Genomic DNA, 15,187 nt, shown 5'->3' with positions numbered 1-15,187 from the left:
CAGCAGGAAGTGACTGCTGAGCTCAGGAACTGCTTGCACTAAGGAATTCAGACACAGCCACTTTCTCAAGTGAGTATGGAATTCCCAACAGGGTGTTCTGCTGCATTTTGGATTGCTACAGAGCAAAGCTTAAGTGTTCTAGACATTAAATTCTCCCTATCATTTCCCACAGAAGGGGAAAACTGGAAATCCCAGCAGAAAGGAAAACTACTCTCTTCAACCATTAAAAGCTGACCATAACACGTTCTGGCTGTGGAAGGGGATCTCTGTTCCACTACTTCCTTACAAGTTTTCCAAAAGTCCTACTCTACAATAAAAGAAATGCTTGACAATTTCACTGCTGCTTTTAAAAAGCTACAATAAAACCCAGCGTGGTAAACTTTGGCTTGCTGATAACGCTAGTCAGTATCAAGAGGAATTACTCAGGCAAGAGTTCCTAGCCGTGTCCCCACCACACCTATGCTCTCAGCTGCACCAGCAGCAGCAACAGCAGAAATATTGCTGTAAAAACCCATTTTATTCTTCAGTGGCTGCTGAGCATGATCACTGATAACTGACATAAGTTTTTGGGGTTTTTTTAAGGGCTATCTGGAGGCTGACAGGCTGTCCATCAACAGCAGCAGCCGCTTTCCAACCTCGCGGAACCCTCTGGCCTGGCCCTCCCCACGTACCAGGACGCGTGTCCGGGGTCTCCGGGGTCGTGTGGATGGTCACGGACCCGGGTCCGGGGACAGCGGCCCCCAGCAGCACCCAGAGCTTCCCCCGATGCCGACCACCCCCCTGCCCGGACAGGCGGATCCCCGGAGGGAACCCCCATTCCCGGCAGTGCCCAAGGCCGGGCTGGACGGCTCTCTGAGCAGCCCGCTCTGTTGGAAGGTGTCCCTGCCCGTGGCAGGGGCTGGAACGGGATGGTCCCCAAGGTTCCTCCCTGCCCGAGCCGTTCCCGATCCCCGCGGACGGCGCTTCCTGGCGGCTCTCACCTCCTCGCTCTCGCCGCGGGATCCGGCCGCCAGCCGGGACACGCTCTCCAGCACCTCGCAGAACTGCTCCAGGCTCACGGCCTCGTCGCCGCGGCTCAGCCGCTCCTCCAGCCATCGCACCAGCGCGCTGTGGTGCCGCGACACGAGCGGCTCGGGCAGGGCCGCCTCCCGCAGCCGCGCCGTGGCCTCCCGCAGCCGGGCCTGCTCCAGCAGCACCTCGGCCGGCGGCAGCGCCGGAGCGGCCGCGCCGGCTTGGGGCGCGCCGGCCGCCCCCTCCATGCCCTCTTCGGCGCCCTCCTCCTCCTCCTCGCTGCTGTGGCTCGCCGCCGTCCCCATGAGCCGCTCGGGAGCCGCTCGCAGCCGCCGCCGCCGGTGCCGCCGCCGCTCCCGCCGGTCCCCGCCCGGCCCGGCCCGCCTTAGTCAGCAACTTCCCGCCCGCCGCACCTGTCAGCGCGGGGCCGCCACACCGCCGCAAAGCGCCACCGCGCCACACCGCCGCAAAGCGCCGCACCGCCGCAAAGCGACGCGGCGCTGTCGCAAAGCCCGGCCCGGCGGCTCCCGTGACAGGGACGGGGCCGGTGGAGGGACCCGGGGGGACAGCGAGGGCTGGGGACAGCGATCCCGGGGGCAGAGAGCGGCAAATGAGCCCGGTTCTGTGAGGGGATCGCATTAATTCATAGACGTATCTCCAAGGGGTGCCAATAGGGCGGTGCCAGACTCTTCCAGGGTGGTGCCCAGTGACAGGATGAAGAGTAAAGGCCGCACGACAAATTTCACCTCAACATGAGAAAAACTCCTTGACATGAACGTGGCAGAGCACTGGGGCACACTTGTGCAGGGAGGGCACGGAGTGTCCGTCTCTGGAGAAATGCCAAACTCACCCGGACCCTCCTGTGTCACCTGCTCCAGGTGACCCTGCCCTGGCCGGTCAGGGTGATCTCCACAGGGCACTGACAACAAGAGATTCTGTGGGAAAAACGTCAATCACTTGTTTTTAAAATTTTAAAGGTTTAATAGTAATAAAATGGTTATAAAAATAGTAATACAATTAAAGTAATAATAATTTGGACAATTTGAATTAGGACAATAGAAACACAGAGTTACGGATGTCCAGGTACCTTTTTCTGGGCAGCACAAGCCCAAAAAAGGACCCACGTTAACAAAGAATTAACCCTTAAAATTAACAGCCTGTTGCATATTCATACACCTCATACATGATGCATAAATTCCATTCCATAAATTCCATTCAAACACAGGATTCTGTTTGGACACTGACAACTTCTTCCTCATAAGCCTGACGGCGTCACCTGCCCGAGCGAGGCGGGAAGAAGTTAATTTCTCCTGATAATGGAGCAATAAATTCCCTTTCTCTGAAAGATTTACGTGTCCTGTGGCTGTTATCTCAGTGTGAGTCCTTTCTTTAGGGAAAAAAAGTATCCTACATAGCATAGGATATTCTATATCTATAGGATATTCTATATTCTAACACGGGTAGGAAATCCTGCCTAATTCCTCTTGATACTGACTAGCGTTATCAGCAAGTCAAAGTTTACCACGCTGGATTTTATTGTAGCTTTTTAAAAGCAGCAGTGAAATTGTCAAGCATTACTTTTATTGTAGAGTAGGACTTTTGGAAAACTTGTAAGGAAGTAGTGGAACAGAGATCCCCTTCCACAGCCAGAAGGTGTTATAGGATTCACTCCTTGGCTGGGGGATTCACGCCTATTTTAACATTTTGTTATAACCTAAAGCTATATCTACCACACTACGTAAGAGAACTAATACAGCATTACCTTCTAATACAACACGTATAATATTCATGTTAATATTTGCGAAAAGCCAATCATAAAATACGCATTTTTCACATTCTGTGACGGTCCATATGAACAACGGCGTTACTCAGAGGGTGCTGAGGGCTGGCACAGGGCGCCCAGAGAAGCTGTGGCCGCCCCGTTCCCGGAGTGTTCGAGGCGGGGTTGCCCGGGGTTCGGAGCAGCCTCTGGGCTGGAGGGAGGCGGTGTTGTTATGAGTAGAATTAAAAAGGAGAAAGGTCTCCTGCCCGAGTTTATTTCAGTGTAAAATCAATGTAAAATCATGGCTCTGCCGCCACACTGCCGTAAAGCGCCCCCTGGGCCCGGCCGCCCCGCTGGACGCGGTTGGGCCTCCACGCTGCCGTGCGGCGAGGGAAGTGTCGCGCGAGCGCTGCGCTGTCGCGGCGCGATGTGGCGGGGCGCGGCCGCGGCGCTGCTGCTGGGCCTGGCCGCCGCCTGCCTCCTGCGGCGCGGGTTCGAACCCCGCGCCCGCCTGCTCAGCGCCTCCGAGCTGCGCCGATACCGGGGGGCGCCGGGCGAGCCCGGGCTCTACCTCGCTCTGCTGGGACGGGTCTTCGATGTGGAGCGCGGCCGCAAGCACTACGGGCCCGGCGGCGCGTACAGCGGGTTCGCAGGTACCTGTGGTGGGGCGTGGGGGGGGCGGCTGTGTGAGGGCCTGAGGTGGCCTGGCTGGGGAGAGTGAGATGGATCACCCCCGGCTGGGGAAAGAATAATCTCCGGGCTGGGGAGGGATCACCTGGGGGTGTGGGTGTCATCGGGTGTCACCGCTGGCCGGGGAACGCAGTCCGGCTGGGAGGAGGGAGAGCTCAGCCCCTGTTTGGCCGCTCCATGGCTGGGCTGTATTCCAAGACTGGGGTCGCACTCCTGGCTGGGGGGTTCACTCTGTGGTTGGGGAATTCACTCTATGGCTGAGGAATTCATCCATGGCCGAGGAGTTCACTCTATGGTTGGGGGATTCACTTCATGGCTGGGGGAGTCCCTCCTTGGCTGAGGGATTCATCCATGGCTGGGGAATATTCACTCCATGACTGGGGGATTCACTCCATGGCTGGGCTCTCCTCACCCTGTGCTCTCCCCCTGCTGTGCTCTCCCCCGTGCCCCGCAGGCAGAGATGCCACCCGAGCGTTTGCCAGCGGCGATTTCAGCCCGGCGGGGCTGGTGGACTCCGTGTCAGGGCTGTCCCCCGCGGAGCTGCTCTCCATCCACAGCTGGCTGAGCTTCTACAGCAACAACTACGAGCCCGTGGGTAGGTCTGGGGGTGGGCTCACACGGGGGTGGGTGTGCAGCTGCAGCCAAGCCAAGCCAGGTCTCTGAGGTTTGCTTCCCTCCAAGGGAAAGTTAAATTGTTTTCCCACCTGGCTGCTGTCCTGCTTGGATTGTCTCTGCCGAGCACAGAGCGTGGAGCCAGCCTGAAATCACTCAGGAGAATGTTGGGGCAGCAGTGCAGGGAAACTGTTCTGGGGAATGGCTTCTGGGTTGTGCAGCTGAAACTGGCTTTGGTTTTCAGCTCTGTAATGAGTGTGTGCCCAAGCTTGTCCTGCATGGGTTTATTCATATGGGTAAATTGCTGTGTGATCCAAGGCTTGAAAGGATGTAAGCTCAGTTTGGTTTTAAAATTGGGCCATGGTGACATCTCCTTTTACATAGCAAATTAAAAATAAAACCCCACCAGAACAATGCATTTTCCTTGCCTGGAAACAGGTCTGTGGTCTGGAAACACTGTGGTCCTAATTGATCTCCTCTCCCAGGGAAGCTGGTGGGCAGATTCTATGATGAAAATGGAGCACCGACAGAAGCCCTGAGGGAGGTGGAGGCTGCCATTGAGGAAGCTCTCAGACTGCAAGCAGAAAGTGATCAGAAGCAGCAGCAGTTCCCACCCTGCAACTCTGAATGGAGCTCTGCTAAAGGCACTCGCTTCTGGTGCTCCAGAGAGAGGTGAGCCTGTCCCCTCTGGAGCAGAGGCTTTTTTTGGGTGCCCTGTGCTGTGTTCCTGCCTCTCCTGGCAGGGGGAGCATGGGAGGATGTCCTGGCCCCTGCAGCCACCTCAATCCATGGGTAGGTGACCTCTGGGGCCTGGCAGTGGTGCTGCCAGGGCTGGAATAAGCAGGCATGGGCTCTGTCCCTGCCTGAATTCCCAGGGCTGTTCAGGTGGGAAAAGCCCTGTGAGAGCCCCCAGTCCAAGCATTCCCCCAGCACTGGCCTGTGCCCCCAGGTGCCACATCCACAGCTTTTACATCCCTGCAGAGATGGGGCCTCCCCCACTGCCCTGGGCAGCTGTGCCAGTGCCTGACCACCCTTGCCATGAGGAAATTCTCCCCAGTGTCCAACCTAAACCTCCCCTGGCACAACTTGAGGCTGTTACCTCTCACCCTGTCCCTGTGAGCACAGCCTGACCTTCACCTGGCTCCACCCTCCTGTCAGGGAGTTGTAGAGAGTGAGAAGGTCCCCCCTGAGCCCCCTTTTCTCCAGGCTGAGCCTCTTCTGTCACACTGGAATCAAAGAATTTACCACATGTGCATGTGATCTCCTGTTCTCAGCAAAACAGGACAGAAATCCCAGCAGGACTGGGATTCAGACAGGTTCTGTCACCTCTCAGGAATACCAGCATTAACCTGTGCTTGTCAGACAGTTTCACAGCCTGGCTCAGAGGCTGATACCACAACATTTTCACTTAAACCACAGAAAATGAGGTTAAGCTTTGAATAATCATTTCCTACTCTCCTGTTAGTAGCTGTCTCTCAGCTTAGGGACTGTTTTGTTTGAAGATGAAATCATTTCACAGACCAAACTCAAAATGCTTGGGCTTCATGTCAGCCCAGCAGCAGCTCTCTGTGCCCCAGGGATCTGCTCCTGTGTGTCACTGAGCTTGGGGACAGCCTTGGGACCCAGTGTGATGTGGCAGTCACTTGTGTTAGAGGCTTAAAAGCTGCAGTGGTTGGGGAACAGGCAGGACTTGGCCCATAGAGAGACACTTAGACATAAAGAGACGTGGTGAATTAGCTGGGGAGGTACTTTTAATTCTTCCCCAGTTCTCAAAATCACTGTTTAGTCAAGGCACAGAGAGAGGAGAGCCTGGTCTGTTTGAAGTCCCATGGCAGGGGATGGGCTGGATGATCTTTAAGGTCCCTTCCAACCCAAGCCACTGTGATTCTGTGAAGATGTGTGGTCACCTGTGAGCATTTAGGTACCTCCAGCAGAGGCATTTTGCTGTGCTCCAGCAGGCTGTGATTCCTCTAGCAATGGAAGCATGGAATGCAGGAGTTGGTGACTCTCAGAAGGGTAGAGCCTGCAGCAGCAGTGATGAAACCAGGGCCAGGCCACGGGTTTCTGAAGCACAGCCAATAAAAAGATGAAGGCTGTGGGATGGTGGCTCTTTAAACAGACTGGATGTGGCACTCAGTGCCAGGGATTAACTGAGGTGTTGGAGCATGAGTTAGACTTGATGATCTTTAAGGTCTCTTTCAGCCCAGTCATTCTGTGAATTCTGTGTAAGCAAAACCTACCTCAGTGTTAGTTCTAGTTTAGAATAACTATTTATCTCAGATTATCTCGGGTTTTTCCATAAGGATTCTCTGTTGACCGGAAGCATTTTCCCGGGTTTGAATTGTGACAGATTTTCCTTTTCCATTCGCAGCGGGGGCGTGCCCAGAGCCTGGGCCGGGGTCCCGCGGAGGCTGCACCGCCCCGGCTCGCAGGGCACTCCCTGCGTGTGTGTCAGGAGCTCGGGGCCGCCCTGGGGCCAGCCTGGCTCCTCCCAGCACCGCGACAGAGGCGACCTGGATGACCCTCGGCTGCAGCTGTACGAGGGCTGCCATCCCCTGGCCGAGCAGTGCGTGCTCCCCACGGGCTGAGCCAGGCAGGGAGAGCCCTGCACTGGAACCTTGCACCGGGGCTGGGCAGCTCCAGCTCCATCCCTTCCACCCGGCCCTGCAAAGGGAGCAGCAACAATCTCACGGGGTTTGTGATGCTTTTCAACATATGGAGATGGAGGAAACACTTCAGCCAGCTCAGTGGCTAAAAAATCAAGTAACAGGATGCTTGCTTTATTTCTATGGGAAATATTTCTGCACCTGTGAACAAACTGTAAGATGCACAGCCTGAATTGTGTTTTAGAACTGCTCCTTGTGCAGTCAGGGACTGGATGTTTGTGTGCACAGAGGCGGGACAGTGCTGTGGTTTAAGGCAGTGAAATCAGTGAGCACAGAACTGCTGCAGCATCACTGCCACAGGCCCTGCTGCAGGCACTGCTGATGCTCCTTCCCAGGCACCTGACTCACTCCCAGGAGTTTAAAGGTAACAGGGAGAGCCCTGAATTTCTTCTGCAATTAAGGTCCACAGTATCAGGAACTTGCACAGTTTAGTTACACACAAGCTTTATCAAATTCTTGGAATAGAGAAGGCAAAGGCCAGAGCTGCATTTCCTCACTGTGTTTGCATTAGATACTGTGCCAAGATATTGAAGCCACCTGTGAGGATTGTTTGACATTAACTTCACTGTCTGGTCTGTGATTCACCACTTTCAAACTGTTCTGATCAGGAAGGAGTAGTTTTAAATAGCTTTCTTTTTGTTGCCTGGGTGGCAACAGAACCATCCTACTGTAATCTGCCTCCTGTTTCCATTCTGGTATGTCTTCCTCCCATCTGGTCTGTGCCTGTCAGACTATAACCTGAGCTGGTTGTGCCCTTACAAGACCCAGCACTTTTAAAATCCATATTTTTTGTGTCACAGCTGGCAGAATTCAGCACTGTGAGTGACTCCCAGACATGCAGAGCAGGTCATTACCCTCTCTGAGTGGGGCTAAAAGGGAGGAAGCAATACCTGCACTACAAACCTCAAGCTGCAGGGAAGGATTTGCTGGTTTTAGGGAATCTGCTGTTAAAATCAGTTTAGGTGGAGCTGAGCTTTGAGAGAGACATGCAGATCAGGGTCCAGCGGTGGCACAGGTTGTGGTCAGTTCTTGTTCTTAAGGCAGCTGCCACCTCTGTGTAAGCAGCTGGAAAATGTTTATAAACTGATTTTTAGCTACCCCCACCTCTGAAGAGAGGCCCAAAAGGTAAGTGATGAGTTAGTTCATTAACAAGTTTACAGGAAGCACCATTCACTCCCTTGCAGCAGGACACATTACAGCACTTCCCACTGCTAAAACTCAGAGGAAGCTCCAGCTGCCAGGGATGGAGCCACACAGACTTGAACCTGCACATGCTTGGAACACTGGGGCTGTGGTTTTATTTTTGGGGTTTTTTGCCTATCTTCATCCTGAAGAGAAGCCCTTGCAGGCATTGCCCTGCTGTGCCAGCCTGTGGCACTCAGGGGAGAGCAGAGCAGGATGTGTGGCAGAACCAAACCTCAGCCCTGGGCTTGAGCCATCTCTGGGGGTGGAGTGAGGAATGAAAACTCATTTCACTCAGTGCTGAAGATCAAGCTGTGTAAAAGGTGCAGCAAAGAGCTGCAGAGCAGCACTTCACTGCCTCCACAACTGTGGCCTTTGCCACATTTAAAAAGACATCACCACTTTAAAAAGAAATTGCATTTAAAGTAGTGAAACCATCCCTGCAAATGATTGGCAAGTACCTTTAAAAGAGGTTTTTAAAGCTATTTAAAAGTTGCAGCAAATTCCAGACTATTAAATGCTGTAAGAAGTAGTTTGTGAGGGCAAACCAGTCCCAGAGAAGGTGGGACCAGCTTGACCTTCTAAGCAAGTTTCATCTTGCTGGAACACTCAATCACTATGCAAATAGTGCTGAGGGGATGGTTTTGATTGCAAGAGCAACATAAAAATCAAATAAACTGCTGCAAAAAGGCAGGGCAGGGAGGTGCTGGTTTAAGTTAAAGTTGGTTGAAAACCAGTTCCTAGCTTATTGCTCAGTTCAGGGTTTGGAAGCTCTGGGGAGGAAGAGCCTTGCACCAGGAATAAGTCATCTATTAAAGCAAACAGGGAGACACCCTCAGTGAGTGAAGTGCTCCAGGTGTCTCCAGTTGAGCAGCTCAGCTGGATTCTCCCATGGTGGAAAAGGGAACAGTGACAGCTACAGAGGGCTCAAGTCACCACAGACAGTGCTCTAATAAAGCTCACCATTCATCTGTACTTCAGTAAGTTTTATTAATAAAAGACTAATAATGCATCACAATCTCACCCAGAAGTCTTGGCTGGGTTTGCTATTGCACTGAAGTTTTCCTGAAGTGAAGCTGCAGCAGCTCAGTGCTCTCCAGGGGCTGAGCTGCCTCCACACACAGCTCTGAGTGCTCCCAGGGCTGGGAACTTGAGCTGATGAACTCCATGAAGCAGCTCTGGCCCGTGGGGGGCTCGGCTTCGTTTCACAAAACTGATTATAGGTAAGTCTAGTATAAGGCATTCAAGATGACTACATGGTACAAACTAGAACACCAGACCTTGACAGCCAAAAGAACAGTTGGAGCAGTTCCACAACATGAAAATGAATACCTGGACTAATTTCAGAACAAAGAATAAAGCTGTTGTGCCCAATTGGATGTTGTATCCCTGGTTTTCTTCGTGGTTTGCCAGGATAAGCTTGCAGAGGGGCAGCTGTCTCTACAGGAGCAGACACTTCCTTAGCAAGGTTTCACCTCACAAAGCATCATCTAGTTCTGCATTTTATTACAAGTAGAATCATTACACAACGAAGTAATGCATATTGGAAAAAATACATTTTTACAACAACTCCAGACAAACATTGCAGATTAAAATGCCATTGTTCTAAGACTTCCTTTTCTATTTCACAGAGGGTATTAGAAGGTTCAGTTATTTCTGTCACTCACACAAGCTTTGATTTTTCTAGAGATGAGTTTGCTGCAGTGACCACCTCTGCTGGTTACAGAAAAAAGAGGACTTGCTATTAACATTTGATCTACAAAACCATCCAGCCTTGGCCTCCCATACTGTTACATGTTAGTTTATAAGCACTACAAGAGCAGTTGGACAAGCTGTTGTTATCTCCAGCACGGGAAGTCATTAAGGCATCTGTCAGCTTTTAGCCAGCAACTTACTCTGCTCTGTTAGTGCCTTCAACAGCGACGTTCTCACTCCACTCAGTGGTGTGAAACAGTGACTGCACCTCTCACAGACAGAAAATTCCAGCCAGACCATGGTTTGTGCTTGTGTAAGAGTGCTGGACCATGGCGTTTGCTTGTGTAAGAGTGCTGGGTGACTGCAGGCAAAAGGAATCCAGTCTCAGAACAAAAAGCTACAGCATGAACCACCCATGACTCCCCACGCAACCCTGCTGAAGGGCCTGGAGCCCCGTGTGACAGCAGCACTTCAGGGACACAAGCTGAGTTCCCATCTAACCTTTTGTTCAATGCTTGGCAGACTTCAGTTAGCATTTACCACTAAGAGCAGGGCTAAGAGGGGTGGGGGTTTGGTAACAACTGTATTATGCTACAGAAAGGGAAGAGCAGTTGTTTAGAGTTAGAAATGTGTTGACCACCACTACATTACCAAGTGCCTCATTCACATTTGTACCCTGTAGTGGAGCATTGCCAGCAAAACTCCCAAAAAATCTCAGTGGTCTGAGAGCTCAGACCAACACCAGGCAGAGTGTGTGAGGGACTGAGCCCCACCAGCTGTCTGGAGGGGTCAACTCCTCAGCTGAACGAGAAAAGAACTGACATGGGTTTTGGTTCAAGTTGTGAGCTTTCCCTTTTAGCTCTGGCAGAAAGCTATTTAGAGTTGGCTGGAAGGAAACTATCTCAAAGGCACTTTAAAAGGATCAAATTTGCTGAATTGAGTTGCTTTAAATTAAACAAACACCTCAGGCTGTATATTTCACAATAACCTACCTTCCTTTCAGACTTCAGTAAGTGAGCTGGGACAGTGCTGGCTGTAAACAGCAAACCAGGAGCACTGCAGTGGTTTCCCAGATCCTTCCCACAGTTTTACAGTCATGATCAATATCCTGTTTTTTAGAAAGCAACTACCCAGCTTTAACTTGCCCTTCAGTTAATCTGAATTTTCACCAGATCCACATTTTCCATCATTGCTTTCCTGTTCCCTTGCCCTTACATCAGAGAAGCCACTGAAACAGTGATGTTTAAATGCTTTGGCAATTACATGCTGGGCAGTTTTCCATCAGGCTGAAGCCCACAGGAAAACCCCTCCTCTGCACTGTCTTTCAGCATTCTGAGCACACTCTTACCCCTCCACATCACTTCAGCTCCAAACCAAGAAGGAAAACAACATGTTACCATGGGATTACAGTCAAGACTTCTTTCACCAAATGCACCTTCTCTCCATCATTCTTTCACTGCTAGAGAACTGCAACCAGTGACACCCTGAAATATCAGAAGTACAATGTTTTCCATCATCTCTTTTGTTTAAAAACCCCGAAACTGTAGACTGTAGTTAACTGACACCAACAATTACTGCAGCTACCACTAACTGACAGCACTATTTTCCCTCATTCACCTACAATATTATGCCAGAGGTGCATCATTTGCATTAGGAACTGTGTTAGAGACCAGCTGTGTTACCCAGAGCGTTCTGTTGGAACATGTCAGCAGCAGACATCAAACAGTGAGGCAAGTTTGTATTTCATCCATTGTTCTTCCCTAGTGGTACAGGGGTGATTCCAGTTACAATACAGGCATTTTGGAAGATCAAAGTGCAGATCAAGTGAGACTTGATGTGAAATTAATCATACAAATGTCAGCAATTGCACCCTCTCCTATCCTCTCCTTGTACAAGCTTGAGAAAAACTGAGAAAGTTTCCTGTAACAGGAGCAGCCTGGTTCATCTTCTCATCTTACTCTTGAAGACCAACAAGTCACTGCTGCAACCAGGGCAACACATCATCACCTGTCCATACAGTTCACTGGAGATAACAGTCATTAACAAATGCACAGCAATTCCTGGAGTAAAGATGAGGAATGCTGAATTGAGTCTATACTAGCTTTATCTTTTGAAATAAAAACTGCCTTAACATGGCATGTAGTTTTGCTTAAGTACCCATTTTTTCTAACTGAAGCCTTTGCCCACCAAATCACAAGCTGGTCTACCAGTCAAGTACTTTCCTGTTTACCTGGACAGTGTGGTGGTAGGTTTCCACAGATTCAGCATGTTGAAGAGAGTACAACCAGCCTAGATTAAAATACTGCAGCTTACTCCTAACAGGAAGCCTCCATGTACACTCCCACTCCCCAGCTGAAAATGGCCCCAGGTTTAGTGTCTAGAGGTGCAGCACATTCTACACTTGGGGTTTCTGTCTCTCCCACAGCAGTTACCAGGCCCCTTAAGCCCCAGGAAAGTGTTTCTCTCCCTCCTGGGACTCCTAATGCACTTCAGCATTTATTGCTGTACTGGGAGTTAGACTCCACCACTTTTAGTGTTTCTCCTTTAGCACATGCTCAGGCCTTTCAGCAAACTCATGGTCATTTGTACAAGTGCCATGGACTGGAAGGACCAGCAACATAAATATGAAAGTGCAATGAAGACTGACAGTTCCAGCAGGTATGAGCAAGAGCATTTTCCTAAAACAATCTTGCACTTCTCTTGAACATGCTAAAGCTAATGAGTCATTTGCTGAGGAGGTATCAAGATGTGGATCTGCAATTCTGACTGCTTTGCATCAGATGTTGTAAAGCTTTCTGTTGTAAGGCCACAATTCTTGAGCTATACTTAGAACTACCCCCAGGTCTGAAGAGTTTCTTGAACAGTGGTTGCAACAGCTCAGTTTAGCTTCACAAAAAGTCTTCTCTAGAGAAGGGGAACGTTTATCTTTAAGACAAAGCAAAGAAAGATACCTGGTTACCCTGAAACTTAATACCATCTCTACTAAGCAGCCTGAAAGCCACAGGACTTAATAGAGTTGCTCAGTGCAAAGCACCATGTTGAGGACAGACCTGTTTTATGCCGATTCAAGCAGTACAAATTTCAGCTTCCATACCCCACTGCAACTAGAAGAGGGTCTCAATTCTTTTGTCACTTGGTTTGAACAATCCACTCTGATTCCTAGCGAAGTCTATCGCAGCCCGATACATTTACAGTCATACAAAATCATTTATACCAGAGTATATCATAACAGGGTCCTTAATTAGTTCAGTCTATTGCAGAAGACATGTGTAAGCCTCCTCTTCCCTATCCAGAGGGCTTGTAAGCAGAGCTGCTGTCAGGAGCACTGACTGGGAATCCCTTTACTTCCACAGCATACTAGGAGACTCCTCCCAGAGTCAGGACATCAAAGCAGATGTTGCAAACTCGAACTGGCTTGTTCAGATCAAATTTTATGATAGGAATCTCCTTTGTTGAGCACTTATGGCAGAGCAGGCGTCCACAGTGTCGGCTGTTGACAGAAGAGGGGTGGGAGAAAAGTGAATTCCCTCCTAGTGAACAGCAGGATGTTACTGTCTGACATTCTTTATCTATGATAGCATCATTAAACACACATTAGCAGTTGAAAAGCTGTGATTATCTTGTATCTTCTGATATTTGTCTTGTATCTTTCTGATATTTTGGAATAACTGACTAATGCCAACAGCACGTGCTGGTTCTCTGCTAGTGAATCACATGGTACTGCTTCAACTGAGGCATTTCTCTGAGCTAAGAAAAATCTTAGCTTAACACCCTTCCAACCAGCATGTTTTGTACAAGTTCAGGCTATTTTAAAAAGGTAACTCCTATCTACACAAAAGCAGCTCATGTTCATCTTCAGCCATTTCCACACTGCAAACAGGATCCCAAACCTGAGCTGTCAACACCTGCCCAATAATAATTGGCAGTAATTATTTGCCACCTCTTTTGGAGGAGGTCATCCTATCACTGTGGTGGGGCTGGTGTGCTCCCTCCTGTCTTTGCAGCGTAAGCCACAGCCCCAGGGGCTGCTCTCTCTGAACCTCCTGCCTACACAGGAGGCTCTCCCTGACCCCAACCTCTATGCAGGAGATAATCAAGTCCTGATAAACCACTGCCACATTTACCACTGAACTTCTATTAACTCACTCTCTTAATAAAATACATTGTTGCTCCTCTGGGGAGTGAAGTGCCTCACACTCTCTCTCTGACAATTGGGTATTTAAATCCTGTTTCACTGCTGGAACTTGGACACGATTTCTCATTTACAACTAATCAGAATATTAAATGCACAAGCTGCTTAAAATATGATTTCAGTTAGACTACAAGTTTCTGATCTAAGTCAGGATGGAATATTTGAGCTGGATTAGTGGTTATACACCTACATGGAGATTTCCTAAGCTATTAGGAGCAAGCCCAGCTATGTTTGGGGAGGAATCCATTTCCTTGTAAGCACAGCAAGGGGGCTCATATTACCAGTGATGCTTTCTTGTCGTGACTCCAAATTTGGCAGCACATTCATAGCAGTTGGAGCCATCACACCAGGGAGGTTCTTTTGTCAGCATATCTGTTAAGAGGAAAAAATGTGAAGGCAAAATGGGCTCAGACACCATTACATTAAACCTGAAGGCTTTCTCCAGTTCTAGGCTGCATTCAGTGTAATGGATTTAACTACTCTTGCAGGAGCTGGAGTCTCCTTTGTAGATAATCTGTAGTTGCTTTCCATCACATTGTCCACTGCAACTGTACAGTTAAAAAGCAGTGTCTGTGTTTTAAGCTACATTGGACTACACAACCAGCCAAGAGTTTCCATGTCTATATCCTTCCAGAAAAAGTAGCATCTAACAGTCTGCATTGTACAACTTTTCAACTAATCACCAGAAAAAAACTAGAATTTCTACTCTGCACTGTTAGTAGTATAAAATTCACAAGTTCTGCCTCTCTGGAATTACTGGCATCTAAGTCAAAAGTCCAGAGTTTTTCCTCTGAAGTATCCTGGAAGCATAAGCCAGAAATACTTTCCCACCACAGCACGTGGTACTTACCCAGCAATCTAAAGAGAAGCTGTTTTGTAGCAACTTGATAGTTGAAGATATTGACTCCTTGGTTATTGTTAACCCCCAGGCGAGCCCCAGCTCTCACTATTGCACGACACAAGTTAGCATTTCCCTTCATGTAAGCCAAGAGGAGCACTGGAAAATAAAAGCCAGACACTTCATGTAAGCCAAGAGGAGCATTGAAAAATAAAAGCCAGCTAACAGAGTGGTAGATTGTGTTACATCCAGTCCAGACAGGATCTTTAGTTTTTAAATTTCCATGTATTGTGTGCCTCCTGCTGTATTTAACATATTACTGCCAATTATTCCAGCTTTAAAAGTGACATACCATAAATGCAACTTGATTACTTTCAAGTTTAATAGTTGTTGAGTCTCACCTACCTGTGTTTCCTTCAGCATCAGGTTTGTCTAGAGGGTATTCTGGCATACACTCCAAGAAGAGGTCACAGATGGCTGCTGCATTATCTTTCCCATACTGTCCCAAAATATGCATTGGTGACTGGCCTCTGGGGAAA

The 15,187-nt window shown here is 49.4% G+C and overlaps 3 protein-coding genes across 3 annotated transcripts in view; 1 reads left to right on the top strand and 2 right to left on the bottom strand.

Annotated features, from left to right (window-relative positions):
* The window catches only part of ZZEF1 (zinc finger ZZ-type and EF-hand domain containing 1), a 59,478-nt gene extending 58,162 nt beyond the window's left edge, over window positions 1-1,316 (bottom strand). The window contains exon 1 of the mRNA XM_066563385.1: window positions 981-1,316. Within this exon, the coding sequence (XP_066419482.1) occupies window positions 981-1,316 (336 nt within the window). The remainder of the gene's footprint in view (window positions 1-980) is intronic.
* A 1,884-nt stretch (window positions 1,317-3,200) lies between these two features.
* On the top strand, window positions 3,201-9,297 carry CYB5D2 (cytochrome b5 domain containing 2). The gene is made up of 4 exons (XM_066563744.1): window positions 3,201-3,426; window positions 3,918-4,058; window positions 4,561-4,747; window positions 6,447-9,297. Exons 1-4 carry the CDS (start codon window positions 3,201-3,203, stop codon window positions 6,661-6,663), a joined length of 771 nt encoding a protein of 256 aa, XP_066419841.1. The 3' UTR covers window positions 6,664-9,297.
* ANKFY1 (ankyrin repeat and FYVE domain containing 1) overlaps window positions 8,895-15,187 on the bottom strand; it is a 33,079-nt gene continuing 26,786 nt past the window's right edge. Inside the window, exons 22-25 of the mRNA XM_066563743.1 lie at window positions 15,054-15,178; window positions 14,661-14,807; window positions 14,092-14,182; window positions 8,895-13,108 (exon numbers count right to left, since the gene is read on the bottom strand). Of these exons, the coding sequence (XP_066419840.1) occupies window positions 12,976-13,108; window positions 14,092-14,182; window positions 14,661-14,807; window positions 15,054-15,178 (496 nt within the window). The 3' untranslated portion in view covers window positions 8,895-12,975. The remainder of the gene's footprint in view (window positions 13,109-14,091; window positions 14,183-14,660; window positions 14,808-15,053; window positions 15,179-15,187) is intronic.

Source organism: Molothrus aeneus, chromosome 20 (assembly GCF_037042795.1).
Source record: "Molothrus aeneus isolate 106 chromosome 20, BPBGC_Maene_1.0, whole genome shotgun sequence".
NCBI classification, from domain to species: Eukaryota; Metazoa; Chordata; class Aves; order Passeriformes; family Icteridae; genus Molothrus; species Molothrus aeneus.
The sequence above is the reverse complement of the archived record's forward strand: the minus strand, read 5'-3'. Positions and strand labels throughout refer to the sequence as shown.

Coding starts and splice junctions, on each gene's coding strand:
- CYB5D2 (XM_066563744.1), top strand. CDS start 3,201: ATGTGGCGGGGCGCGGCCGCGGCGCTGCTGCTGGGCCTGGCCGCCGCC. Junction 3,427..3,917: donor CGCGTACAGCGGGTTCGCAG/GTACCTGTGGTG, acceptor CGTGCCCCGCAG/GCAGAGATGCCACCCGAGCG. Junction 4,748..6,446: donor TTCTGGTGCTCCAGAGAGAG/GTGAGCCTGTCC, acceptor TTCCATTCGCAG/CGGGGGCGTGCCCAGAGCCT.